Here is a 26,548-nt window from a genome sequence, read left to right as displayed (position 1 = left end):
GTCCCTACGATGACTGACAACGTCTAGGACCTAGCAAGAAAGAGTGGAAAAACTGGCCCAGATGTTCTCAAAGGACTAGTGCCGGGGTCTTCATTCTCAGCAGGGATGGCAGTCACTGAGATGGTCCGGGATATTGTGACAGACAAAGTTCTGGGTTGACTGAAGGGACCATGATTTCATGGCATTCTAAAGTGAAGGACCAACATAAATTTATGAATTCCTAGAACAAAAGGGATCTCTGGAAACCTTAAGAGTGAAAGCTTTGGGAAAATAATTCTAGAGTTTGCTTATCCAATGGAGGAAGTGATTTGGCAAAACCTGTGTCTAATAATGGTCAATGCCAAACATTTTTCATCCATATTTACATAGACATCTGTTCAAATCCTTGCTAGCCCCTCCTTTAAAGGGTATTTGGAAAAAACAAAACTAAACTAAACTAAATAGCGCCTTTAAAGTGCTCCCTATAAAGTGCTCCTGACGCTTTACTACGCCGTAAGGGCTCAACAAACGGAAGCTGGGAGTGGGAAAACATCACTAACAGCAGCCACCAGCAACCACTGTCTTTAAGACACGTTGAACTCCTCGCTGTAGACTAGAAATCCCGAGATGCTCTTTTGCCTGGGTTCCACTGCCCCATTGCATCCTGGGCTTTGTAGTCAGGAAGTGAGTGGCTTATTGCCCAACGCGCAGGCGTCGTTGTGCGTATCCCCGGAAGAACCAGCCGCGGCTCGGAGAATGAGCGGGTGGCCGTGGCTGCAGCTGCTGCGGCGGCACTGACAGGACACGAGCTCTATGCCTTTCCGGCTGCTTATCCCGCTCGGCCTCGTGTGCGTGCTGCTGCCCCTGCACCATGGTGCGCCAGGCCCCGAAGGCACCGCGCCCGACCCCGCCCACTACAGGTGAAGGGGGCCAGGCTCCCGCTCTCCACGGCTGGGGAATGGCAAGCCCCCACCGAGCCCTTTCCCTTCCCTCCACCCTAGGATCCCCACCCTGACATGCTCTGGTCCCGCTGCTGGGCCCTCAGCAGAAATCATTTGGTGGTTCCCATTCTCCGTCCTGTGTCTGGTCCTTTCTCCCGCCTGGTTTTGTGTTCTGGCCCCCTACCTTATTTCTCATCCCTCGCACCAGGGAGCGAGTCAAGGCCATGTTCTACCACGCCTACGACAGTTACCTGGAAAATGCCTTTCCCTACGATGAGCTGAGACCTCTCACCTGTGACGGGCACGACACCTGGGGCAGGTAGAACGAGCTCGAGGGCCAAGGGGGTTGGCCGGGGTCTTAGGAGGGCTGGTGGCTTCATGGTCTCACTGATTCTGGAAAGTTTCCAGACCTGAGCTGATTCAACCCCTTCCCCATAACCCAAACCAGCACTGTCAGAATCTACACAGCTTTCACAGTACAAAAAGAAAAGTCTTGAATTAACCTGGCAGGCTACCCCTCTGGGCAAACCTCAGGAGGAACAGGCATCACATATGAGGACTTGGGGACATATCTGGAGTCACAGAATATCTTGAGACAACTCCCAAAAGTCAAGAAACTCAACAGCTTCATTTTATAGGCGGGCACACCAGGTCCAGGAGGAATGTTACTCTCCTCACAGTTAAGATCCTTTATAGTTGATGTACTCTGTATGACTGAAAACTATTTCCTGTCTAGCTTCATACCAACTCCTCTCATACGTACAAGTCACCTGATTCATTTTCTTTTAGAAATTCTTGTGTTACCATATCATTTTTTTTCATTTTCACTGTTTAGACTAAAAAAACAACAGAGCGAAGAATCATTGCATTAGCCAAAATTGACATTAATCCCGAGTCGTTCGTTTTTGTTTTGTTTAGTTTTTAAAGATGCATTTACTTATTTAATGTGCACTGGCGGTTTGCCTGTATCTATAGGCACGTGAGGGTGTCAGATCTCCTGGAAATGGAGCTGTAGACAGTTGTGAGCTGTCACGTGGGTGACAGATGTGCAACCAGTGCTCTCAACTGCTGAGCCATCTCTCCAGCTCCCCCGAGTTCTTTTAATTTTGGCTTGTTTGTTTGACATAGGCCTCATGTAGCCCAGGCTGGCCTCAGACTTAGTACATAGCTAAAAATGACCTTGAACTTGTGATGCTCCTGCCTCCACTTCCCAGGAGCTGGATCGAAGGTGTTCACCGCCACTCCTGCCGTATATTATCCTCATTTTGCAAATATTTGTACACAATAGCATGCTCACCGATGCCAAAGGGCTAGGCAAGTAAGCTAAGAATGTGTGCCAGTTTTTATTTTTGAGTTGGAACAAAAAGTAAATGTGAACGAATGGCAGATCGAGGCAGGACAGAATCCTGCTTGTTAAGTGTCTCTTTCCTTAGAACTACAACCTGCCCTGTATATCATTCTAGGATGTTCTCAGTTTGTATGATTACACAGGTGTGCCTATATATTACTGGCTTATTGAGACAGGATCTTGCTGTGTAGCCCCGACTGGTTTTAAACTCTCGGTCCTTCTGAGTCAACCTCACCAGTGCTGGGACTGCAGTCATACACCACACCTGGATACTGTGTATCTTTGTAAAAAAACTATCTCGTTAAGGGTATAATTTCCATGTAATAATGTACCCTATTTAAAATATGTAGTAATCACTATCACAATAGCAGGTAGAATACCTCTTTACCCTAAAACGTTCCCATGTGGGCCTTATAGATATTCTCCCTCTGCGGTCACTGGCCCTAACAGCTGCACGTTTGCTTTCTGTCATTGTGGCTTTTTAAAAACGTTTTAATGGTATGTGTATTTGCTTTGGATGGATTTAGGTGCACCATATGTGTGCAGGAGCCTGTGGAGGTTCCTGGCTAGAGTCCCTGGAACTGAGTTTCCAGCAGTTATGAACCCCACATTGCTGCCAGGAGTCAAACTCTGATCCTCTGTAAGAGCAGTGAGCGCTCTTAATCACTGAGCTGTCTGTCCCCTACCCCCAACCCCCCACCCCTGCCACTGTGAAATGCAAGTGTGCCCTGTGGCTTACATCATACCCCGTGTTTTTCACTCAGCAGCACGATCATCTCATTAGCATGCAGAACTCCCGATAACCTTAACCATGTCATGCATTTGTACTCGTTTGTATTCGGTTTGTCCATCACTCCTCAACTTGTGAGCAACTGGTAATTTCTAGCCTTTTGATGTTATAAGTAACATAGCCTTGAGTATTCTCCAGCTCTTACCATGCTATAATTCTGTGCCGCCTCTCTATAGTAGGGAAGAATGCCAGAAAGCCTAGGTGAAATGTTAATTACAGTTGAGCTACACCTGGCAGTCAAGAGACCCTGAGTTTCCCTCTGGTTCCTCTGTTATAACTGTAAGTGGGGTCAATAGGGACATTGCACTGTGCCTCATTTAGATCTGGGCAGTTGTGAACCTGGTGTTGGATGTTCTTATGAAGCAATGGGCCTTTGTCTTTTGACAGTTTTTCTCTGACACTGATTGATGCCCTGGACACCTTGCTGGTAAGTGTCTCATCTATTTGTTTCTCTAGCATTGCCCAACCAACATCCTTCCTCTTTTGATAGCTTGTCTGTGGGTAAAAAGCAAATTCCTCCCTTAGGCCTTTCATCTCATGATTCTGAGCTACCAGGCTCTGGTTACCCAATGGCATAGGAGAGAATGCCAAGTTCCAAGAGAAACCAACTTGCACAGGTTCACGAGTTGAGCAAATATTTACAGAGGACTTGTGAGAGACATGCATAGCTCAGTGAGAGAGAGAGAGAGAGAGAGAGAGAGAGAGAGAGAGAGAGAGAGACTTTGACACCATCTTTTTCAAAGGCTTATGTCCCAGTTAGCCGTGTGCAATAGCAAAAAGGGAATAGCAAAACCAGTCACTGTGTCATGGGGACGGCTTGTACTGAGTCCTTTACAGGTTATACTAGTCAGATTTTGTCATCAGTGTTTGTCAACGAGAGAACATCTGAAAAGGGGGAAGAACGCATTTTGGCTCACAGTTCCAGAGGCCTCAGTACATGATGGTTCACCCCATGTGCTTGGGCAATAATGTGGCAGAGATGCTTCCTCACCTCACGGTTGCTAGGAGACAGAGATCAGGAGACAGGAGTGGGCCGAGGACAAGATACCCACCCCAAGTTGTGTCCCCCACCCCCAACTTGCTTCCTCCGTTTGATAAGTTTCCATAACCTCTCAAAGTGGTGCTGCCTGCTAGGAACCTGGATGTCCACACAGCTCGTTGTGGTTATTTCTTATTCAAACTACAAAAGATGATGGCCACAGACTGAAGCCAGAGCTCTGTATCGCAAAGGTCCTAACAAAAATGACCCGGTGAGTGCCCTTAGTCCTGGCACTCGGAAGGAAGAGACAGAGGCAGGCTGATCTCTGAGTTCAAGGCTCGCCTGGTCTAGGGAGCAAGTTCCAGGACAGCCAGAATCATACAAAAGGAACCCTGTATCCAAAAAAAAAAAAAAAAAAAAAGTCCCACAAACAAACAAACAAACAAACACCGATCTGACCTAGCTGAGGATGTTGGAGAACTTCTCTGAGGCAGTGATGGGCAACTGGAGTTGGAATTCGAAGGGGAAGCTGGCAGTCACCAGGAAAAGTGATGGTAGCAGGAGGTTGTAGGCCAGCTAATGGAGGCTTTGTGGCAGGAGAGCAAAGCGAGTGAGTGGAAAGGAGGCCAGTGTGCTGGGGTTGGGAGAGAGAAGGGAACCAGCGACTCGGGATATGTGGGGTCTGGAGGCGCTCGCCCCTCTTCACTGCATTCTGATCGTTCACTGGAGAGCACAGGAGATCCACTGGCATTTCTTAAGTACAAAACAGGAAGTGATGAAATGTCTGTTTCGAGGTCACTGACTGCCGAGTAAAGTAAGATTTGTGTTCTCATTCTGTAACATTTGTCAAGTAATTGCTTCCTGAGCTGTGTCTGGCACTTCGAGGAAATATAAGAATGAGTGATGCCTCTGCCATTGGGAAGGCTTTTTTTTTATTGTTTCAATGTGGAAAGAAATAGAGAACCTGGGGGAGGGAGGGGGAGGGAATGGGGGCTTATGAACAGGAAACTGGGAAAGGGAATAACATTTGAAATGTAAAGAAATATATATAATAAAAAATTAAAAAAAAAGAAATAGAGAACCTAATAGTAGTATAAAGTTCATAGAGATTTTTAAAAGAAAAGGTTGAAGAAAATATCAGAGGCATCCTAGAGTAGGTGACACAAGCTAGGGATGGGTTGGATTTAAAAAATGGAAGACATAGGAGGGAATGACTTCTGGTGAAGGAAACAGGAAACTGGAGAAGACCAGGCACAGTTTTACTATAGATGAAGGTAGGTTAGAGGATGGTGAATAGAGACAGGACAGAGGTAGGCTGGTCCTAGAGAAACCTAAATGTTGGGGTAGTCAGGAATTGTCTGGGCTGCAAATTGCAGAGCCGCGATTCAACTGACTGAGGCAAGAAGACAATCTTACCAAGTCAGAAAACTAAAAAGTCAAGGCTGGCCTCAGACCTGGCCCAGACAGACAGATGCCATCAATAGGAGTCCCCTTCCACCTTTTATCTCTGCCTTCTTGGTGGCTGTGTTCTCAGTCTCTCTAAAGGTAGGTCAACCAATTTTCTTTCCAGCTACTCCCCAGTTTAAGAAACAATATGTTCAAAGGATCACCCTTTCCCCTTAATCCAAGGAGTAAGTCTTCATTCATCAGGCTTGGATCACATACATACATACAAACATATATACATAAATACATACACACACACACACACACACACACACACATATATACACACACACACACACACATATATATATATATGCCCAAACTGTCTCTGGTGAAGAGGTATGGTATTATGGCTGGTCCAGTGAGGAACCCACTCCACAGCTGGGCCATGGGGTCCTGAATTACAGGAGTGTGACTTTGGGAGGACGCGTATTCAAGAGAAATTTGGTGCAATATTAGCAGAAAAAAATTAATATTATATGTCAAGCTAGGCATGGTGGCACATGACTGTAAACCCCGCACTTGAGAGTCAGGAATATCAGCAGTCGAAAGCCATTCTTGCCTGACATAGTGAGTTCGAGGCCAGCCTGGTCTATATGAGAACATCTTAAGCAAATAAGTTTGTTCTCTCTCCCTCCCTTCCTCTCCCCTTTTCCTGTACTCTCTCTTCCTCCATGTATGCAGATTCATATACAACACATACGTGTATATACATGTATATGTGTAGATGCACACATAGCTATCTAGCATTTGGCTAGATTTAACCAGATTTATTTTTCCATGTAAAAGAAAGGAAGGGACATGGTTTCGTTGATAGACAACTTGCCTTATGCATGCAGCCATGGGTTCAATCCCTATCAACCTCAAATGGATAAGAGCCACAAAGCTACATGAACAGGTGGACTCCTCCTTTAAGCCTACAGTTTGGGGGCTGGAGAGATGGCTCAGCGGTCAAGAGAACTGTCACTCTTGCACAGGACCTAAGTTTGGGTCTCAGTACCCACAGGGTGGCTCACAGCCGTCTATTTGTAACTCCAGTGCGAGGAGGTCCACCCCACCTCACCCCGCACACTCTGACCTCCAAGAACAGCAAGCGCGAATGCGGAGGCAAAACACTCAAACCCGCAAGTAAAGTTTTCAAAAAGGAAAAGAAAGCCAAAAGGTAATATATTTTTTCTCTAACAATGAGTCAGCTACTGGACTGTGCCATCGGAGACTCAGGCTGTTTGTCACTTCCTCCTCCCCCGTCCTTGGGCTTTTTCTCATGCTCTGTACCCTGTGGTGAAGCACCGCTGCTACCACACGAGAGACCCAGTCGCTTCCAAGACAGAATAAAAACCATGCTAGCCACATCTGCTATCTGGAAAAGAAGATTTGTTCCCAACGGTGTACTTGACGAGGAGGCTGAGGCAGGCAGTGTCAGGGCTCTTGGCCTTTGTGGCAGGAGGCTTTGGGATCAAGAAGACTGGGAAGCAGCTGCTGCTGTTTTCCACGGAGTGGAAAGAACAGTGAGGCAGAAACGACTGCTGTCCACTTCTCACCCCGGCTCTGTTTATGTGGGAGCCATTAAAATGGGTGCTAGGAAGTCGCGCAGGCTTGGTTTCTGTGTGGTCACTGGCTCAGTGTAACTGAACCCAGGAAAGAGCAGTTCTGACTGAGAACTGCGGGTCACACCAGCATCTGAACTGTTTCATGCCCAGAGGAGCCATATGGTCAGGGCTCTCTTTCATTCCAGATTTTGGGGAATACCTCTGAATTCCAAAGAGTGGTGGAGGTTCTCCAGGACAACGTGGACTTTGATATCGACGTCAATGCCTCTGTGTTCGAAACCAACATCCGAGGTGAGGGTTGCTTTTTAGGGCCTTTAGGAGAGGAGGTTGGAGTTGTCACAGAATGGACAGTCGAGGCCTTCAGGAGCCTCTTTTCAGGGCACTGGCTCCAAGCTAGTGACTGACAGACAGCACTGCTGCATTCCCAGGGCAAATAGCATTTATTTGGTGTTTGAACAGAAAGGTAGAGCTCTGCCTTCTTGGAGGTTGTTGTAGTCAGCAGACCTTTGTGGGATGAAGTATGTTGCTTGACTTGGTTTATTTTCTCTTATTGCTTTTTGCTTTTTGAGACATAGTTACCGTACGGTAACCCTGACTGGCCAGTAACTGGCTGTGTGGTCTACACACAGCTCAAACTCAAATATCAGCTGTCTCTGCCTCCCTAGTGCTAGGTTTAAAGGCATGCGCACCACACCCTAATTTTTTGATTGTTTTTGGGGTTTTTTTTTTGAGACATGGTCTCACACCCTTGCTGAGGCCAGAGTACAGCTCACTATGTAGTACTCAAAGTCATCCTTTTGCCTCAGCCTGCAGAGTGCTGAGATCATTGGCGTGAATTGCCGCACCCAGCTCGCCTTTTCCTTTTATTAATGTTAAAGTCGTGCACGATATCTTCCAAAAAATTTCCTTAACAAGTAGAACAAACAACTTACTGAGGTCTAGAAATGGTGAAAACTCTCTATCCTCTTCCTAAATGAGAGACGCACCTCGGAGGACATCTTGACACACGGGCTATTCCATGTTTAGTTCTTTACAGTTGAACTTCAGGTTTACTCATGTATTTAGCACCTTGTACGTGTGTGTATGTCTGTGCAAGTGTGCATGCGTGTGTACAGCCAGAGGTCAGCTCCCTGTGTTACTCATCAGGAGGCTGTTAATCTCCTTTTCTGAGACCGGCTCCCACTGGGCCCTGGGCCCTGCTAACTCTAGGCTGGCAGGCCAGTGAGCTTCCTCAGCACTGGGCCTGTAAGTGTCACCTTCACACTCTTCTTATGTGGATGCTAAGGATGGGACTCAGGTCTTCATACTTACAGGGCAAGCACTGAGTCCACTCCCCGGCCCTCTTACCTACCACCTTCTGACCGTGCTTCAGTGTCTCAGGTTTTACGTGGGGTCCACCTTCTCTCTAAAGAACTTTAGAATTTTCGTTTTGTGGCTATGTTCTAGGCAGGCTTTCTTCTTGGTCTTTGGGAAATGTTATCTTTGCATGCATAGCCTCTGCTAATGATATTCCCACTTACTTTGTCGGTCAGACTTGTTTGACCCAGTCCTTCTTTGTCTCAGTTCCTCTTAGGCTGGAAGAAGGGAAACTGAGAGCTCAAGGTCACAGGTTATTTTTTGTCAGAGGGCACTTCCTGGTATCTAGTTAGCCATATTTCTAGTCACAGAATCTCTGTCTCTTTTATACGTCCCGAACATTGTGTGATAAATCAAAATCAAAGGTAAGACGGGGGTAATGACAAGTGTCTTCTCATCCCCTGACATGGTGACAGAAGAGTGACAAGCTGAAGGGAGCAGAGCTTTAGAACTGGACAGGCTGTCCTGCCAGCTGCCAGTTAGGTGACCCAGGACAAGTCAGTTTGCTTCTCTGAACCTTAAAATTCCTATCTGCAGATGGGGCAGTGACACCTAGATCTTGGTCTGTATTGGGGACTTCAAAAGGTGATCACTGTTCTTATGATCCACCAAGGGGAAAACATTGTTCATGCTATCAGATAGGCAGAATGAAGGGGTGACTTTATTGCTTGTTTTAGAACAATGGCTTTCAACCTGTGGGTCCAGTCCCCTTTGGGAGTCGAATGGCCCTTTCACAGGGGTTGTCTAAAACCATCAGAAAAAAAAAAAAGTCACGACTCATAACAATAGCAAAATTACAACTAGGAAGTAGCAAGAAAAAGATTGGTTGGGGATCAGAACAGCACGAGGAACTGTACTAAAGGGTCACAGCCTTAGGAGGGTTGAGAACCATTGCTTTAGAATATTTTGATTTTTTTTTAAGGTGTATTACATTTACTTATTTATTGTATGGCGTGAGTGAACACAAAGACACAGCATATGTGTAAAGGACAGAGAATAACTTGTGGGGGAATCAGTTCTTTCCTCCCACCATGTGGATCCTAGGGATGGAACCCAGGTCGTCGGGCGTGGCAACAGATCCTTAACTCACTGAGCTATCTTGATGGCTGATTAAAAATTTATTCTTTGAAATTTTCATAGACTATATACTGTACCTTGGTCATATCCAACTCAAATCCCTCTTCTTACTCCCTCAGAACCTGCCCCTAATACTTCCTCCACCAGCCTTCATATCTAGTTAATGCTGCCTGCTCATGGTTTTGTGGTCATCCACTTGAGCATGGGCAACTTGCCAGCGGCCAAACCGCTGATGAAAATGATTCCCTAACCCTCAGAGCCATCAGTTACCAGTGGTTGCTCAGTTAGAGATGGAGCCTCAAGAGCTCCTGTCCCGTTCATGCTGGAATGCTTACTAGCCTGGTACTGTGCAGGTGACCACCGCTGTTGTGAGGTCATGAGTGCAGTGGTCATGTCATGTTCCCAGCACTCCTCTCCATCCTCTGCCTCTTGGATTCACTCCACGTCTCTTCTGAGCCTTGAGTGTGATACAGATGATGCTCTGTTGGGTGAGTGATGCAGATGATGCTCTGTTGAGTGAGTGTGATAGAGATGATGCTCTGCTGAGTGAGTGTGATACAGATGATGCTCTGTTGAGTGAGTGTGATACAGATGATGCTCTGTTGGGTGAGTGATGCAGATGATGCTCTGTTGAGTGAGTGTGATACAGATGACTCTGTTGAGTGAGTGTGATACAGATGATGCTCTGTTGAGTGAGTGTGATACAGATGATGCTCTGTTGAGTGAGTGTGATACAGATGATGCTCTGTTGAGTGAGTGTGATGCACATCTGTTCAGGGCTGAGCACTCAGCAGTCCCTTACTCTCAGCACTTTGACCAGTTGTGAACTCTGGTCTCTGCATGGGGAGTAAGTGGAATGCTGCAATCCCGCCTACTTTCAGAGAACCTCCTTTCTGCAGCACTAATCTGCGAGTATAACAATAAATATTCGGAAGGTGTTTGATAACACGCCTGTATAGTAACCCAACGATAGTAGGTTCCCCTCTAGGAACCTGTGTCCTCCCTCACCGTGGGCTTTTGTTCAGGTTTATGTTATCAGGACAAATTTCCTCTTGTGGAGCAAACCTCAAACCTAATCCAGAAGTGCTTGGTTACTCCGTATGAGTCACATGCCACTGTTGTACCAGTGGACATGTCTTGGTGACAGGTCAGTACTGCAGCATTTAGGGTCCTCTGCTGGGCAAGTCAATTGACACTTTTCTCCAGCCTGCATAGCACCTCGTGGCACCATGAAAGCCAATAGAATTGTTTGTTTTTTTAAGGCAGGATTGCACTGCATAGCCCAGGCTTGCTTTAAACTGTCTCTACTTCCCAGGCACTGGGATTAAAGGTGTACGCCACTCTTCCTGGGTGGGGATGGTGTTTTCATTAGCTCCTTCCTAGTGAGGCACAGTTCCAGTCTGCATAAGAGAAAAACTGGCCTTTAGCGCCCTGACCCTTGTGCTCTCTGCCGTCTTCAGTGGTAGGAGGACTCCTTTCTGCTCACCTCTTGTCAAAGAAGGCTGGTGTGGAGGTGGAAGCTGGATGGCCTTGTTCTGGACCTCTCCTCAGGATGGCGGAGGAAGCAGCCCGAAAACTCCTCCCAGGTAAGAGCCAGGCAGAGACAGGACGGGGGTTGACTCACTGCGTAGCTCTGGCTGGCCCGTAACTTGCCATACAGACAGGACTCACCCTGAGCTTCTGACAGCCCTGCCTCTGTCTCCAGAGCTGAGCTGACAGCGGCATCTTCTTCTCTTGCTGGAGGTAATGATTGCAATACTGAGATTTTTCCCTGATTTTTTTTTTAAACCTCAAACCTTTTATTTCTGCCCCTTTAGAAACCATCCACAATAAAGATCAGAAGAGTTCTCACTGTAGAAATCTGAAGAGTCCTAAGCATTTTTTAAGGCCCGCTGAGGGTGCTGGCTCAGGATGGCTAAGCTGATGTCATTGCTGTGTGCAGGTATAGGCCATAAGGGAGTTTCACAGGCTCATGGTCCTTGCATTTGTTTTCAGTGAGCCCCCTTTCCCCTCCCAGGCCACATGCTGCTAGGGTAAGAGGACACCAGGGAACAGCTTTGGTGCAAGCATTAGGAGCTGTGGGTTCTAGGCTTTCCTCTGCCACCCAGCAGCTTGACCACATCACTCTCCTGCTCCATGGCTCAGTTTCTCTGTTAGCCATAATTTTTACCTGCTAGATGTGCCTTTTAGAAGGTGATCTAAGGTTAGATAGGAGAAGATGCTTGGCCAACCAGATGAGAGGGATTGGTTTCTGTGGTTAAGCCATGTTCAGGACTTCAAGCCAAGCCTCATTGTTTTTATCCAGTGGGGCCATCAGCGCCCAGCTGGGCAGCATCAGCTGGACACTGTGTTCCCGTGGGTGTGGCAGAAGTTTAGGGATCTCACACCCAGACACGTGACTGCCACTGCATGCACTCGGCTAGCTCCTTGGCCACCTCACTTGTCTGTCTGTCAAGTGCAGCATTTGCCTCTCAGCCCGGGAAGGCCAGGGCGAGCTGGGTTCAGGTCTCATAGCACATGGCTCGCAGCCGCGGCCCATGCACGTCCCCTCACAAACATGTTTCATGTGACTCATCCTTGGAGAAAAATGCCCTGTTGCCCCTTCTATTTTTTTCCCATTTAAAAATGATTTGCACTGAGTGATACACATATTCTAAAGTTTGTACTGAGTAACTGGAAAGCCAGCACCAGTATATCATCCCTGTGGGTCAACCTAGTTCACAATCTGGTGACGTGTAGACTGCCCTGACATTGTTGGCCTTTGGGCCTGGAGAGGAAATCTCTATCTTGGGCTCATTGTCAAGTTCTTCCCTGGACATGGGGTAGGGTGGGCAGAGCACTGGGCTGGATTTGAAGGGCTGAGGTCAAGGCAGGCATTTCCAACTGCTTCTCTGTATGACTCTCCAACATGACCTTTAGCTGAGTCACTTGTCACTGGCTGGCACGATGCTCCCTACCTGTAAGTAGGGGGTTGTATTGTATCAGTGGCTTGGTTTGTTTCCTATTTTTAGATTTTATTTTAAAAATAGTTTTGTTCCTGAACTTTTATTCGAATTAGGGATTTAAAGTTGACTCCTCTACCCATCAGTTTCATTCAGAGTCTAGGAGTAGCTTCCAGAGTGGTCCCACTTCTGCCTGAAGCATAACCCTTGCCTGTTTCACACTCAGCTACCCGCCTGGCTTTGGAAGGCATAGTATGAAAAGAAAGTCGTAAAATAAAAAGTAGTGCTGGCTAGCAAGAGGTGTGGAGTGTGTGCAGCTGAGGGCTTAGCCCTTTCTAGCTCTCCTTACCACAGTGGGAACCCAAGGGAACACAGCACAGTGCTTGACAGCATCTGGGTTAGGCAGTTCAGGGTCCTACAGTGAGACATATTATCTCTCTCTGCCTCAGACATAAGCGATCACCCAGGAAAAAAAGAAAGAAGGGCTGACTGAGGCCTGAAGCTTGGGGTCTATCTTCAAACTGCCATCTCTGTCTTCTTCTACCTGGAGTGATAAGTTTCTGATGGTTTAGCGTTTCAGACCCCCACGGGCATGCCCTATGGAACTGTGAACCTGCTTCATGGCGTGAACCCTGGAGAGACTCCTGTTACCTGTACAGCAGGGATTGGGACCTTCATTGTGGAATTTGCTACCCTGAGCAGCCTCACCGGTGACCCTGTGTTTGAAGATGTGGCCAGAGTGGCCCTGATGCGCCTCTGGGAGAGCCGGTCAGATATTGGGCTGGTAGGTCAGCTCTTGCCTTTCTCATGTAAGCCAAGGCTTCTGCATCCCCCATTTATGAGACCCAGAGGTCTAAGGAATGAGGTCAGCCAAGGGAGACTTACATGATTATAGGTATGGTCCAGGCTAACCAAAAGTAGACTGAGCCTCCGTTTACATTTTGCCACAGAAGCTTAGTTAGGGGTTTCCATTGTGGTGATAAAACACCATGACCAAAACCAACTGCGGTGGGTGGGTTTATTTCATCTCGTAGTCTACCATCCAGGGAAGTCAGGGCAGGAATTTGAGGCAGAAACTGATTCAGAGGCCAGAGGGGAGTGTTGATCACTGGATTGCTACCTATGGCTTGCTCATCTGGCTTTCTTAGAGCACCTAGGACCTCCACAGTGGAACCTTCTCCATCAGTCTTCAGATGTGCTGGGGCCATGTCTTCAGCTGAGTTTCTGCCCTCCAGTACAACTCTTGCTGGGTGAGGTTGACATGAAACTGGCTAGTGCAGGAAGGAAGAGAGGCAGATGTCTCATCCTTGGAAGGAGCAGGGTCATGAAACGCTATGAGCCTTTCTTCATTCTAGGAAGGAGTCATGCGTTTCACACCCCTGACTCACTGACCCTAGATTATCAGTTCACCTGGTCCTGTCGTGACTATTGGCCATTGCAAAACTGGGTTTCCTAAAATACTAGTGCCGAGAGATGTCGAATGACTGTTCTATGAAAAAAAAAAAGATTCCAGAACAGTTATATTAGGGATTCTTGCATATGGTATTAGGATGGTTTTGGTTTTTTTTTTTTTAATAGTCATGAAGAACTTGAATAGAATAAACTTAGTAAGCGCAATAGTAAATGAATCTGTTTCCCAAGCATTGCACTGTTGACCTTAGGGCTTCATTTTCCCTTCAGTTCCTGCTAACAAATGGAAGTTTACCACATTCTGGGCCAGCTAACCTTCAAAGCTAATTTCAAATCCTACCAGGGATAAGGCAGTGCCCCTAACAGCAATTAGGACAGTAATACTGGATTCAGTTCAATGCTAGATTCAAGCTGTGGCCCTGCTTCAAGGCTGTTCAACTTCTCTGGTCCTCAGATATCCCAGGAGCGATGTTACTGTATTAAAAATGGTGCCAGTCACTATACCTCCTTGTATTTGAAGTAGCTGTCAGCTTAGAGAGTGGAGCATGCCTGAGGATTCAGAAAACCCTTTTGACTGCCCCTCTGGAGACCCATGGTAACATCCTTAGTCCACTGCAGGCAGGTTTTGCTGCAGCCTTGGAACTGTGGAGGACTGGGATGGTGCCCTGTTTGTACCCCTCTCTCCTTTACCATCCCTGTGTACTCTGGCCAAAAGGTGGGAGACTACTCCGCTTTGCTTTTGACTGGAAGTCCCATGTCCCACGAGCAGTTCTCCACCAGTGACTGGCATTATGGTGTCTGTAGTGAGCTCACTCAGAAGGGCATCTTCTGTACCGGTTTCCAGTTCCCAGCAAATTTGCCTTCAGTGGCCTCCAGCAGAAACCTGCCTGACCACTCACCCTGACGGGGTGCTTCCCCTTGTCTATGTCACCTGCCCCTTCCTCCTATACTGGTATTCCCAGGGACTCATCTTCCAAACGAACGTCTTCCAGTCTTTCTAGATGAGGAGTCCCGAACTCACACAGAATGCTTAGCTGTGTCTTCTCAGTTGATTGTGAACCAGCTGAAGCGAGGCTCCCAGGAGAGTCCAAGTTATATGGAAAACCCTTTTAATGTTTACTTTTAAAAGGCTTTGTAGTCATGGGATTCAAAGGCCAAAGCATACACAAAATGTACCCAGTGACACTGGTGGAGTTCCCTCTGATCCCAGCCCCTTAGCTGTCTAACTCCTTTCCATAGAAGCAACTTCTCTGTTAGCTTCCTAGGTCTTTCCTGAATTTGTTCTCACGTACATGTGTACATGTGTGTGTGCATGCGTGCATGTGTGTGTGCACATGTGAACTGTTTTGCTTTTGGCTTTTGGATACTGAGGATTAAATGGGGGTCTTGCAAATACTAAACAAACATTCCTCTGCTGAGCTTCATGTCCAGCCCTCTTGGATTTTTAGACACTTGGCGCCACAAACTTGTGCCTATCTCACACCTACGCTCTCTCTAATCAAGAGGTCCTTCTCTTTCCCATTTTTGTCTAGTGTGCTAAGTCAGTCCCTTCAAATGTGCACGAGCTGTCTCTGCAGTAGAAATGTGTAGGAAGGAAAGCTGTGGTGCGACCCCATGTCCTCCTCCTTAGGTGCACGTCTTAAGGAAGTGCCGAGGTGCCTGCCTGACATCTTACCGGGCAGTTGGATACTAAGAGTGCCCTTCCTAAGGATTGTGCTTCTCTCTTAGGTCGGCAATCACATCGATGTGCTCACTGGCAAATGGGTGGCTCAGGACGCAGGCATCGGGGCTGGTGTGGATTCCTATTTTGAGTACCTGGTAAAAGGAGCCATCCTCCTTCAGGATAAGAAGCTCATGGCCATGTTTCTAGGTAAAAGGGGCAGGGGCAGGGGGCCTTTTCTACGACTCCTCTGTTGATTGTGCCTTACTGTATATGTCAGTTACTGCCAAGTGCCTACACAACCCACCCATTCTGCATTCAGAGCCACTGGAGGGTCTTGGTGTACACTGTGCCTCCTCATAGTTTCTTTTTCTGTTTTATGGTTTTGTTTGGTTCACGTTTTGTCCTATTTGTTTTATTTATTTATTTATTTATTTATTTATTTATTATTTATTTCTGTTTTTGAGTCAGAGTCTCATGCAGCATAGACTTGTCTGAAATTCTTTATAGCCAAGGATAACCTTAAACTCTCTATCTTCCCACCTCTACCTCTGTTGTGTGACACTATTCCTGAGGAGACAAGAATAAACACCTCACCCCAGATAGGGAACCAGTGACCCTTGAATACCACCACTATCTTGGTGAACAGTGAGTTTTATTGGGTTACAGAGAAATAAGTGAGAGGTTACTCACAGGAATAATTCAAGGACAGCTGCATCACCAAAGCCCACCACAGCAAACGCTGTGTAAACGCTGGGAACCCGGCAAACAAACAGCTCAACAGGTTGGAGAGCCTTTTCAGGCAGCTCCCATGGTCGGAGCCTCTTCAAGAGAGGGGCTGACCCCTGCATCTGTTAGGTCACTTTCTACTTTCAGGTGGCTGGTTCTTGCTGAGGGAGGGGCCCAGTGTATCCTGTTGATTTTAGGAACTTCCTGAAGCCTCAGAGAGTTGTTTACTTCCTGACCCCTCTGAGCTTCCCCATTGCTTTACCTTCCCTGAGAACATCTTGTTGTCTCACTACTTTTCTAACCTATGTCTTTTTTTTTTTTTTTTTTTTTTTCCGGAGCTGGGGACCGAACCCAGGACCTTGCGCTTCCTAGGCAAGCGCTTTACCACTGAGCTAAATCCCCAACCCCTCTAACCTATGTCTTAATGAACTTCCCTGCAACATGGAAGATTTTAATTTTGGAGGGAGCCCTTACATAACAACCTTTAGGAGCTGCTGGAGATCCTGCTGTCCCTGGCTGGTCTGAGCCTTACCTCTTGGCCACATCACATGGTGCTTGATTCTCCTGGTGTGTCCCTTCAGAGTTTAGCTTACATGTCCTTCCTAGTTAGCCATATGTGTCTCCTCAGAGTATTAGCCTTTGGCATCTGCCCCAAGCCTTACTCATTTTTGGCTTTCTCCCAGTATGTAGCTGGACTTTTGGCTCCTTTCTGGGTTCCTTTTCCTACCACCCTTCTCCACTCCTATTCTACACTTCCAACCCCAACACTAGGTAGAAGAGAAAGAAGGCTAGAGGGGGAAGGGGCCTTCAATATCATTAGACTATTTTCTCCTGACCAGGGGGCGTTGAACGCCTTGGGGCAAGTTTGTTCTTTACTGTCGGGATATCCAATTCCGTCTTCTTGTTTCTTGACACATGACTACTTGACAGACCACAAAAACAGCAACCAGTAGCAACCAGCAACCAGCAGCAGCAGCAGCAGCAGCAGCAGCAGCAGCAGCAGCAGCAGCAGCAGCAGCAGCAGCAGTGACTGTGCCCCCTCAGCACCCTAGCACTTACACCCTCTCAAGAGTCCTTAGCATTCTGAGTACCATGCACTTGCAGAAACTATCTTCCGCTGGCAAAATCACACCTCTGCTAGAGCACAGAGCAAACCATAGCCAGCTTCTTTGGAAAAGTAGATCCACTCCTGGGATCAAACCAAAAACATGTTCCCATAACATTTCTGTGTCTTTTTTTTTTTTTTTTTTTTTTTTTTTTTAAGAAACCAAAATCCTCAGTAAACCAGTCCTTTATATGCAGTAGGTCCCGTTTACCTGGTGAGTAAATACATTGACCTTTCAGGCCAACGTGCACTAGTAATAATTCTCCTGCAGGCTTGCCAAACACACGGTGACAGTTACCACAGCTATTATTGATTTATTCCGTGTGTATTTTCTGGGTATCATTGACATTCCAACCACAGCCCCCAGTTTAATTCTTACTACATTTTTTGACTTAACTTATGAATTGGTGTCTGCATTTGGTTCGTCCGGATTACATTTATCATGTGTATTTATTTTGCACTGTCCTAGTGATGGGGATTCTGCAGTGAACACAAAACTAAATTCTGATTTAAATCCTCCTGAACTCAGGTCCTAGGGGAGAAATATCACCTCGACCTCCCGCTGACACTGTGGGGAGATTTTGTCTTGTTGATACCAAAAACACTTTCCCAATTTAACATAAGGCTAATGAGGGGAAAGTTTGCCCCAGGTCATAGCTAGCTATGGAAGAGTTAGAATTTGAGCCTGGGGTTTTGAACCCATGTTCCTTTCTAGTGTGCTCACCTTGATGTATCCCGGTTTGCTTTAAGGCTGAGCACTGCACTGTGTTTCAGAGGATGCGTGCATGCTTCCAGTGTCCAGGCTTGTTTGTCTCTTCAGTCACCTGTGTCCATTGTCTCTTTCCCCTGCAATGCAGAGTACAACAAAGCCATCCGGAATTACACGCACTTCGATGACTGGTACCTCTGGGTGCAGATGTACAAGGGGACCGTGTCCATGCCTGTCTTCCAGTCCTTGGAGGCCTACTGGCCTGGTCTTCAGGTAGGACTGTCAGAGAGAGCGACCATTTTTCTGTGGTACGATAATCCAAGTGTATTCTAACATATCAAATAAGGAACTTGAGTTGCTGGAGAACTCTGGGGCAGCGTGTGGAAGGAAGAACAAAGCAAGCTGGACAGATACGTGATTCTACCTACACAAACTTTGCAAAGGGAGCCTTTGCAGCCGAGTTCCCAGTTGGTTGTGGGCACAGTGCCACCTGCTGCATCACAAGGGATTGCTCCAGGCTGTGGAGGAATGGCCGCTGGCAGCAGCTGCTTTCCCACTGGGCCTTTCTTTCAAGTTCCTTCCTTGACACAATGGCCTGTTCTGCCACCATCCTGATTTTTCCCCTGATACAGTCTGATAGATTTATAGTCAGAAAGGACCTTAGAGCCCATCTACCCTACCCTACCTATGTCAGAATGTTTCATCTACCAAAGTATTTTATAATCTAAAGATGCCTTCTGTTTGCTTTTGCTCCGTTTTGAGCAGGACCAAACATAACTGCTCTGGTCTTGAATTCACTGTGTAATGGAGAGTGACCTTGGACTTTTGATCCTCCTGCCCCTACCTCTCAAGTGTTAAGAGAAAAGACACTTGAGAGGCTGTGAGAGTGGACAGCCTACCCTTGTTTACACACACACACACACACACACACACACACACACACACACACACACACACACAGGAACATGTGTGCATACGTAAAGGGTTGGAAATGTGACGACACAAAGATCGCTGTGCACCACAGCAAACCTCTAGGGTAATATTTAAAATTGCAAACACTTAGGTAGAATTAAAAAAATAGGGAATTGACCTAGCCATGGTGGCACATACCTTTAATTCCAGTACTTAAGAAGCAGAGGTAAGTGGATCTCTGTGAGTTCAAGGTCAGCCTAGTCTATGTAGTGAGTTCCAGGTGAACAGAGTCATATGATAAGACTCTCTCTGGAAAAAAGATAGAGAGAGAGATAGATGGGGAGGGGGTAGGAAGGGGATCCTTTAAATAGACTTCACAGTAATTTACATCCTCTGACCCACAAATTCTCTTTCTGAAACATTTTCATATGCTTGAAGTGACACATAGGCAGTATTTCTTAGCATTAATTGTTTTAGGAAATGGTAAAAGACTGGAAGCAGGTCAAAGGAGTGCTTATAGATCTGACTACAGTCTTCTGTGCAGCTGTAGGAACAGGAGGGCCCTCTTTGTGTACACAGAAGAAAACTAAGATATATGATTGAACGAATAAGGAAAAGTACAGAGCAGCATGTTCAGAAAGCTGTCTGTAGTATCAGAAAACATCACACTCATTTTCTCACATCTACATTAAGAAACCTGGAATGCTCATAAAGCCTACTGGTAACCAGGGCTGTCTCTGGAGGTGTGGGGTCCTTGTGAATCTTAGCATACGTACTCAGTCTCTCCCCATGGGTAGAATTTTGGGTCAGCTGGCTAAAGTAAAAGCCTGATAGTAGCAGACACAGACCACGAGGTCCAGAGACTGATATGTAATCTCAGATCCTCAATAAGGTTTCATATAGGTGCTGAATTTTATGTCTAACAGACAAGGCCCAGAGACATTCACTGTGTGGCTTGGGGCTGCAGTCAGTGGTTGTTATCAGTACCAACATAAGCTCTGATGTCAGCACTGACGTTAGCACCTTCAGCTTTCAAGGCTTTGCTTTGTCTTTTCCATGAAGTTTTTTTTGTTTTTTTTTTTTTTGTTTTGTTTTTTTTCTTTTCTTTTTTTCAGAGCTGGGGACCGAACCCAGGGCCTTGCGCTTGCTAGGCAAGCGCTCTACCACTGAGCTAAATCCCCTTCCATGAAGTTTTACCTGTGGACTGTGCCTGAGTCATCTGACCTGATGATCTTTTTTTTTCCCCCACAGAGCCTTATTGGGGATATTGACAATGCCATGAGAACCTTCCTCAACTACTACACTGTATGGAAGCAGTTTGGGGGGCTGCCAGAATTCTACAACATTCCTCAGGGATACACAGTGGAGAAGCGAGAAGGCTACCCACTCCGACCGGGTAAGCAGTGTCTTTGGTCCATGGCCGACACACAGCTCTGGTTCTTCACATCCTGACTGTTCACAGATACACCCCAGGCTACCTTCCTGCCTTCTCTCACGGTTCTTGACTGCTCTCCTAGTAGCTCTGGAAACTGAGTTCTTCTGTGTTGAAGTGGCTTGCCCAAGGCTGTTAAGAGCAGGTCTCCCAGCTACGTCTTATGTTCTTGCAAACTTGGAGAAATGAGTAAAGCGAGAGACGCCAGCCAGGCTGAGCCCTGGGGATAGGCCACTTCTGTCGATGGTCTGTGTAAAGTACACTTCTACAGTATGGGATGTTAGAACCTTGGGCCACCGAGTCCAAGGCCACCGAGTCTCACCCTTGGCAGTTCAGAATCAAGGGGAGGATCACAGCCTGAATACTGTCTTAAGTTCTTCTCCAGCTCTGTGTGGAAGGAAGAACTAGGGAGAGAGGCGGAGCTTAGTCAGCAGGTAGGCACATGGCCCAGCGTCGGTCAGGCCACATTATGGATGTCTGGGCACGGTCCACGTCCTCCCTTGCCGCCTGAATTCCCTGTGAGCCACAAGAACAGCCTTCCTACCGCCTCCCACTGTTCTGTGCTCCGTGCCCCATTCCTGCCCTCCTCTCACCCCAGGGGATGTAGGAGCTTGGGAGTGGAGAGACCAGTACAGTGATGCTGGTAGAGGGTCAGAGGTCACACACGGGGACTCTGCATGGACTGCAGTTCTTGGTGTTTCTCTGACATTTGTTCTCATGGTGGGTTTTTGTTGTTTTGAATTTTTTTTCGTTGTTGTTATTTTGTTTTGCTTTCTTAAGAAGACTCTTGAGGGGGCTGGAGAGATGGCTCACAGGTCAAGAGCACTGATTGCTCTTCCAGAGGCCCTGAGTTCAATTCCCAGCACACACATTGTAGCTCACAACTGCCTGTAACTCCAATACCAGGGGATCCAACATACACAGACATACATGCTGAAAAAAACCACTAATACACATAAAATAAAAAATAAATTACTTAAAATGATACAGTTTTTTTTCCTTTAAAAAAAGGGAAGAAAGGAAACTCTTTAGAAAAATCATCCTATTTATCATTACCAGGAGGTAAGATAAAACTCAGGGTTTCAATTACATATCAAATGTTCAGATGCAGTTTTAGCACTGGGGCTTCAGACAGGTCTTCTAATCCCCATACAGTCACTGGGTCCAGTGGTTTTCTAATCTTGACCTAGTCACTACCAGGGCAGGGAGCTCACTGCTTACAGGGGCCACCTGCTCTATTTGTAGGGCTGGCTGGCAGGAAGGTATTAGTTGTGAGCACACATCACCACCAGGAATTCTAGGAGTACAGTAGTTCAGTCACCCCTCCTTCCCCCAAACAATGGCAGGTGAGAGAGATAAGGTGCTGTTCTGAAGCTCGGCTGGCCAGCCTGTGGGTCTGTGGTGTGAGTCTTTGATGACAGTCTCAGAACCTAGCCTGAAGTCCTCTAGAGGCCTTCACCTCCCTGGACTGCCCTTCAGAGTTGACTGGGGAGACATACAGCAAGGTACTGGCTTACACACTAGGTCCTTGTGTGAGAAAAAAGAAAAAGTTGGCCTTGACCCAGCCAGCTGCTGGCAGCAGAGGGAGGCCTCCCAGGAGAGCACTGTCTTTTCTATGTCTGTTCTTTTGCCCTGGAATGCACCCTAGAATGTGAACAGAAGACTGTGGGATGATGGGAGGAAGGATCGGGAGAGGTCATGAGGCAGTCAGAGACTTCTTCTCCACAATATGAGTAGATGAGACTGTGGTAGGTGGCACGTCTTGCCCGTGTGCTGCTGCCCTGGCTGTGTTCCCAGCACCTCAGAAATGAGTGGATGAGTGGATGGATAAGAGCTAGAGTTCCTCAGGAAGGAGACAGCTAGACCAGAGGAGGTGCTGGGACAGGGAGGACAGAAAGGTTCTTTCACTTGAGAAGAGGTAGGTAGAAAACAAAATGAAGGGGTTGGAGATTTAGCTCAGCGGTAGAGCACTTGCCTAGGAAGCGCAAGGCCCTGGGTTCGGTCCCCAGCTCCAAAAAAAAAGAGCCAAAAAAAAAAAAAAAAAAGAAAACAAAATGAAGATGGCTGGTGGTGGCACACATGCCTATAATCCCGGCACTCAGGAGGCAGAGCTCTGAGTTCAAGGCCAGCCTCATCTACAGAGCAAGTTCCAGGACAACCAGGGCTGCACAGAGAAACCCTGTCTCAAAACAACTAGGAAAGAAAGAAAGAAAGAAAGAAAGAAAGAAAGAAAGAAAGAAAGAAAGAAAGAAAGAGAGAAAGAAAGGAAGAAAGAGAGAAAGAGAAGATACAGTGAGCTTTCTCTCACTGCTGCCCACTGAGGCTATCAACAGCAGAAAAACATTTTTCCCCATAACAATTCTTTATGTATTTAAAGCAATAAGCATATATATATACATATATATATATATATATATGCATTTTTTTGAATGGTAAATAGTCTCACTTGGGTCCAATCCTCTTGGCCAATCTTCAGCAGCATGGGAAAGGGCCCCTGGCTGTGGAATAGGACCCTTCAGAGCACCTTGAACACCTCGTCGTTTCACATAGTCCAGGCTAGCCTTGTACTCAGTGTGAGGGTGACTTAGAACTCCCGATCCTCACGTTCTCATTTCCCAAGTGCTGGGATTTTAGGTGTGTGCCACCAGCCCAGATAGCTTGTAAGTAATTTTCCCCCTGTGGTGCCTTGAATCACCCCTCAGGGCCTTGCACATGGTGGGCAGATGCCCCTTCCTAAAACTGTGCTCCATGGTGTTCTTATCACGTCAACGCTGGGAATAGCTGCTAGTCAGACAGCTGCGTGCGCTGCCGAGGTCAGGAAGGCAACAGACAGACATTGTAGTCACAACCTCTGCTGCCTTCTCTGCCCCAGAGCCTGGTTGCCTCTCTTCCTGGGGGATGAGAGTCTGCTTTGTTGAACTGAGTGTCAGGGTTCGTGCGTCTTGGCTCTGAAGAGGCAGCACAGGCACTCACGTCTGCAGTGGCAGGGTCTGTCTGACAGATTTGCAAGCTGGGCTTCATTGGTTGCAGTTCACCAAGTAGTCCCAAAAGCTGTGCCATGATTCTCTCCAATGGGGCACTGGGGACCAGGTATGGAGGGGAGGAGTCTGCCACTGCCTTCCCTAGCAGGGTCCCACGCCACACCTGTCAGTCACTGAGAAAGTCCTGCTTGGCTTTACAGAGCTCATCGAGAGCGCAATGTACCTCTACCGTGCCACAGGGGATCCCACTCTCTTAGAACTGGGGAGAGATGCTGTGGAGTCCATTGAGAAAATCAGCAAGGTGGAGTGCGGGTTCGCCACGGTAAGTGTTTCAGGGCCCAGGGAGTTGGAAGTGTCTCCTCTGGCTTCTCAAAAGCCTGGCCTGGCGGGGGTTTGGCAGTGCTGGAGCATTAGCACCAGAAGGGAGTGGTTGTAAAGTCAACAGAGAAGCTTGCTGAAGGCCATGTGTCTAGTGGAAGTGTGAAAGGTCAGTGGGGAGGAAAGACAGGCACAGGCAGAGTGACTCACGACAGTCCAGGCCTTATTTGGGGAAAACTCTGCAGAGGCTCCTCTAGACTTAGAGCCAGTTGTCTTCTTACAAGCTAGTGTAGATACAGGACACACAGAGGGGAGCATGGGAGGGCGCTGACAGTTTCTCTCTGGCCTGCAGTTTGTCATTGCTAGAGTAAGTGTGAGTAGACAGTAGAAGAATGTTAGGTGACTGATAAGCATCTTGCCTGGTGACCATTACGTGGGGTCCCCAGGGCAGTCAGACATATAAAGAATCAAGTTAATTTGCTTTTAGAAATCCAATTGTCGTAGTTACTGGTATTTTCATAGTTCATCCAGAGTTTTCCAAATGGCAGGGGCCTAGCTACCGAGGTGGATTCGACCCTGAGTTCTTGGCCCAGCCCTGCCTGCATCAGTGCTCCATTGTCAGAATATATGCTTTATAAAGGGAGGTTTGTACAAAGTTTTTCTGAGGGCTTTTAAAGTGAATCTTAGGAGAGGAAATCTGGAGTCCCATAGCACTGTATTCCAACATGGCACCTTAATAAGCAGAGTGGGGAGGGAGCAAGGACTCAAGTTAGAAGTCTCAGAGGGCAGGGGTTGATCATGTAGAGCCTTGACCAGCACAGGAGAGAGTGGGATTGGGCTTGATGTAGGCTGAGATCCACAACAGAGCAGTGCCATGATCTGATTTGTACTTTAGAAATAGCACACCAACAGCTCTGAGAGAGAGCCAACATCCTCAGAGTTCTCGACAGGTGACAGACAGACAGACAGACAGACACTGTATGCAGTGTAAAATATGTTGGGGGTTTCCTGAGAGTCTGTAGAGCTTGTGTTGGGGTGTGGATTTCAAAATAAAACAAAAGAATTTCTGCAAAATCTTGTAATGTGACAATATTTTTTCAATAAAGTACAGATAGGTCTTTTATTCTCCTCGTGGTGTTAAAGGTCGAACCTAGGACCTGAAGTATGCTGGGCGAGAGCCCTTCTCCCGAGCTGTATCCCCTGCTAGACTCACTGTGACAGAGAAGGCCCGTAGTGAATAGGATAACAGCAGTGGTTTGTTTCGGCTTCCAGTGTGTCCAGTTCTCTGAAAAAACCAAGCAAGAAGTCCACTGGGAAGGCAAACTCATTTCCGTGAAAAGGAGGCCTCCTGGAGGCCTACCAAGGTGCATGATGGAAACACCCCTTCAATCTTTGTCAAAAGAAAATGGGAAGAAAATCTGACTGGGCCTTTGGTTGAGTCCACAGTTGAGTCACAGTATTGTGCAAGCTGTGTCCACCGAGAATTAAGTTTGCTGAGAGGGTTGGTAAATCTAAGAAGCCAAAGCAATTCGTAGTAAATTATCCTACTCATCTCCACCTGCGAACTTTTAAATTTTTCTACAGCTGACCCCCTAGTTAGTTATTTACTAACTGGTAAGGGCCTGATGCTCATCAAGGAAGGGTTAGCTCAGGAATGTTGTGTCCCTGTTTGTCATGAGCACTGTGTCAGAAACAAATGGGTGTGCGATGTCTTTCCACAGTGTCAGGATTTAGGTAATAATAAATTCATAAACTGTTGCAATTTGCCAAGTTCCCCAATTTGCACTGAAATAAGTAATTCTTTATTCTAATCCTTACTAATAATATCGACTCTCGGGTTACATGCTCTACATCACGCAGGAGTTATGTCTGTCTGTCTGTCTAATGTGAACACGTGATACAGTGGTTATAAAGGGTAGCGGCACAGTAGCGCTCAGGGAGGTCAGAGGTGAGGGGCAGACGTGCTTCTACTGTCCCCCATCAGCCTCTTAGCTGGCTGCCTCACTTCCTTAGGTCTGTGTTCAAAAATCATTCACAAAGACCCTCAGGTGAGAGTGTGCTTTGTGGCTGGAACTGCCAGGGAGGAATCCGAGCAGGAAGAGGTTTGACCTGCAGTCTAGCAGTGCCTTAGGGGAAAGATGGGGGCAGGAAGTCCAGTCTGTGGTGATTTAGGTGAGAGGTGCTGGTGGCTTGGGAGGAGTGAAAGCCCTCAGCGGTGTTAGTGGCAGAGCAGTTATAAAGGTGCCTGCCTGACCCTCACTCCCAAACCTGTTTCCGCTCTGACTCTCCGCTTCTTCTGTCCTGTGGCAGATCAAGGACCTCCGGGATCACAAACTTGACAACCGCATGGAGTCTTTCTTCCTGGCCGAGACTGTGAAATACCTCTACCTTCTGTTTCACCCAAACAACTTCATCCACAACAATGGCTCCACTTTTGACTCTGTGATGACCCCCCATGGGGAGTGCATCCTGGGAGCTGGGGGCTACATCTTCAACACGGAAGCTCACCCCATCGACCCTGCCGCCTTGCACTGTTGCCGGAGGCTGAAGGAAGAGCAGTGGGAAGTGGAGGACTTGATAAAGGAGTTCTACTCTCTCAGACAGAGCAGGTCAAGAGCTCAGAGAAAGACAGTGAGTTCGGGGCCCTGGGAGCCCCCAGCAGGGCCAGGCACACTCTCCTCACCTGAAAACCAGCCCAGGGAGAAGCAGCCTGCCAGGCAGAGAGCCCCGCTCCTCAGCTGCCCCAGCCAGCCCTTCACTTCTAAACTGGCCCTGCTAGGCCAGGTTTTCCTAGACTCCTCATAACCACTGGATAATTTTTTTAATTTTTATTTTTTTGAGACTGAGCTATAATAATAAATCTGCTTTTAGCTATCAGGTTTTA

General features: G+C 47.2%; 1 protein-coding gene across 1 annotated transcript; it reads left to right on the top strand.

The window, feature by feature from the left end:
* The first annotated feature begins 729 nt into the window (after positions 1–729).
* On the top strand, positions 730–26,548 carry Edem2 (ER degradation enhancing alpha-mannosidase like protein 2). The gene is made up of 11 exons (NM_001004230.1): positions 730–899; positions 1,129–1,239; positions 3,446–3,485; positions 7,219–7,324; positions 10,927–11,052; positions 12,981–13,192; positions 15,547–15,688; positions 18,170–18,294; positions 20,185–20,329; positions 23,547–23,668; positions 25,975–26,548. Exons 1-11 carry the CDS (start codon positions 793–795, stop codon positions 26,467–26,469), a joined length of 1,731 nt encoding a protein of 576 aa, NP_001004230.1. The 5' UTR covers positions 730–792; the 3' UTR covers positions 26,470–26,548.

Source organism: Rattus norvegicus, chromosome 3, assembly GCF_036323735.1.
Source record: "Rattus norvegicus strain BN/NHsdMcwi chromosome 3, GRCr8, whole genome shotgun sequence".
Taxonomy (NCBI): domain Eukaryota; kingdom Metazoa; phylum Chordata; class Mammalia; order Rodentia; family Muridae; genus Rattus; species Rattus norvegicus.
Note: the sequence above shows the minus strand (reverse complement) of the source record. Positions and strands in the feature narration are given on the sequence as shown.

Excerpts from the sequence above, each read along its gene's own strand:
- Edem2 (NM_001004230.1), top strand. The coding sequence starts at position 793 with ATGCCTTTCCGGCTGCTTATCCCGCTCGGCCTCGTGTGCGTGCTGCTG. Across the intron at positions 900-1,128 it reads CCCGACCCCGCCCACTACAG|GGAGCGAGTCAAGGCCATGT; the intron begins GTGAAGGGGGCC and ends CCCTCGCACCAG. Across the intron at positions 23,669-25,974 it reads TGGAGTGCGGGTTCGCCACG|ATCAAGGACCTCCGGGATCA; the intron begins GTAAGTGTTTCA and ends GTCCTGTGGCAG.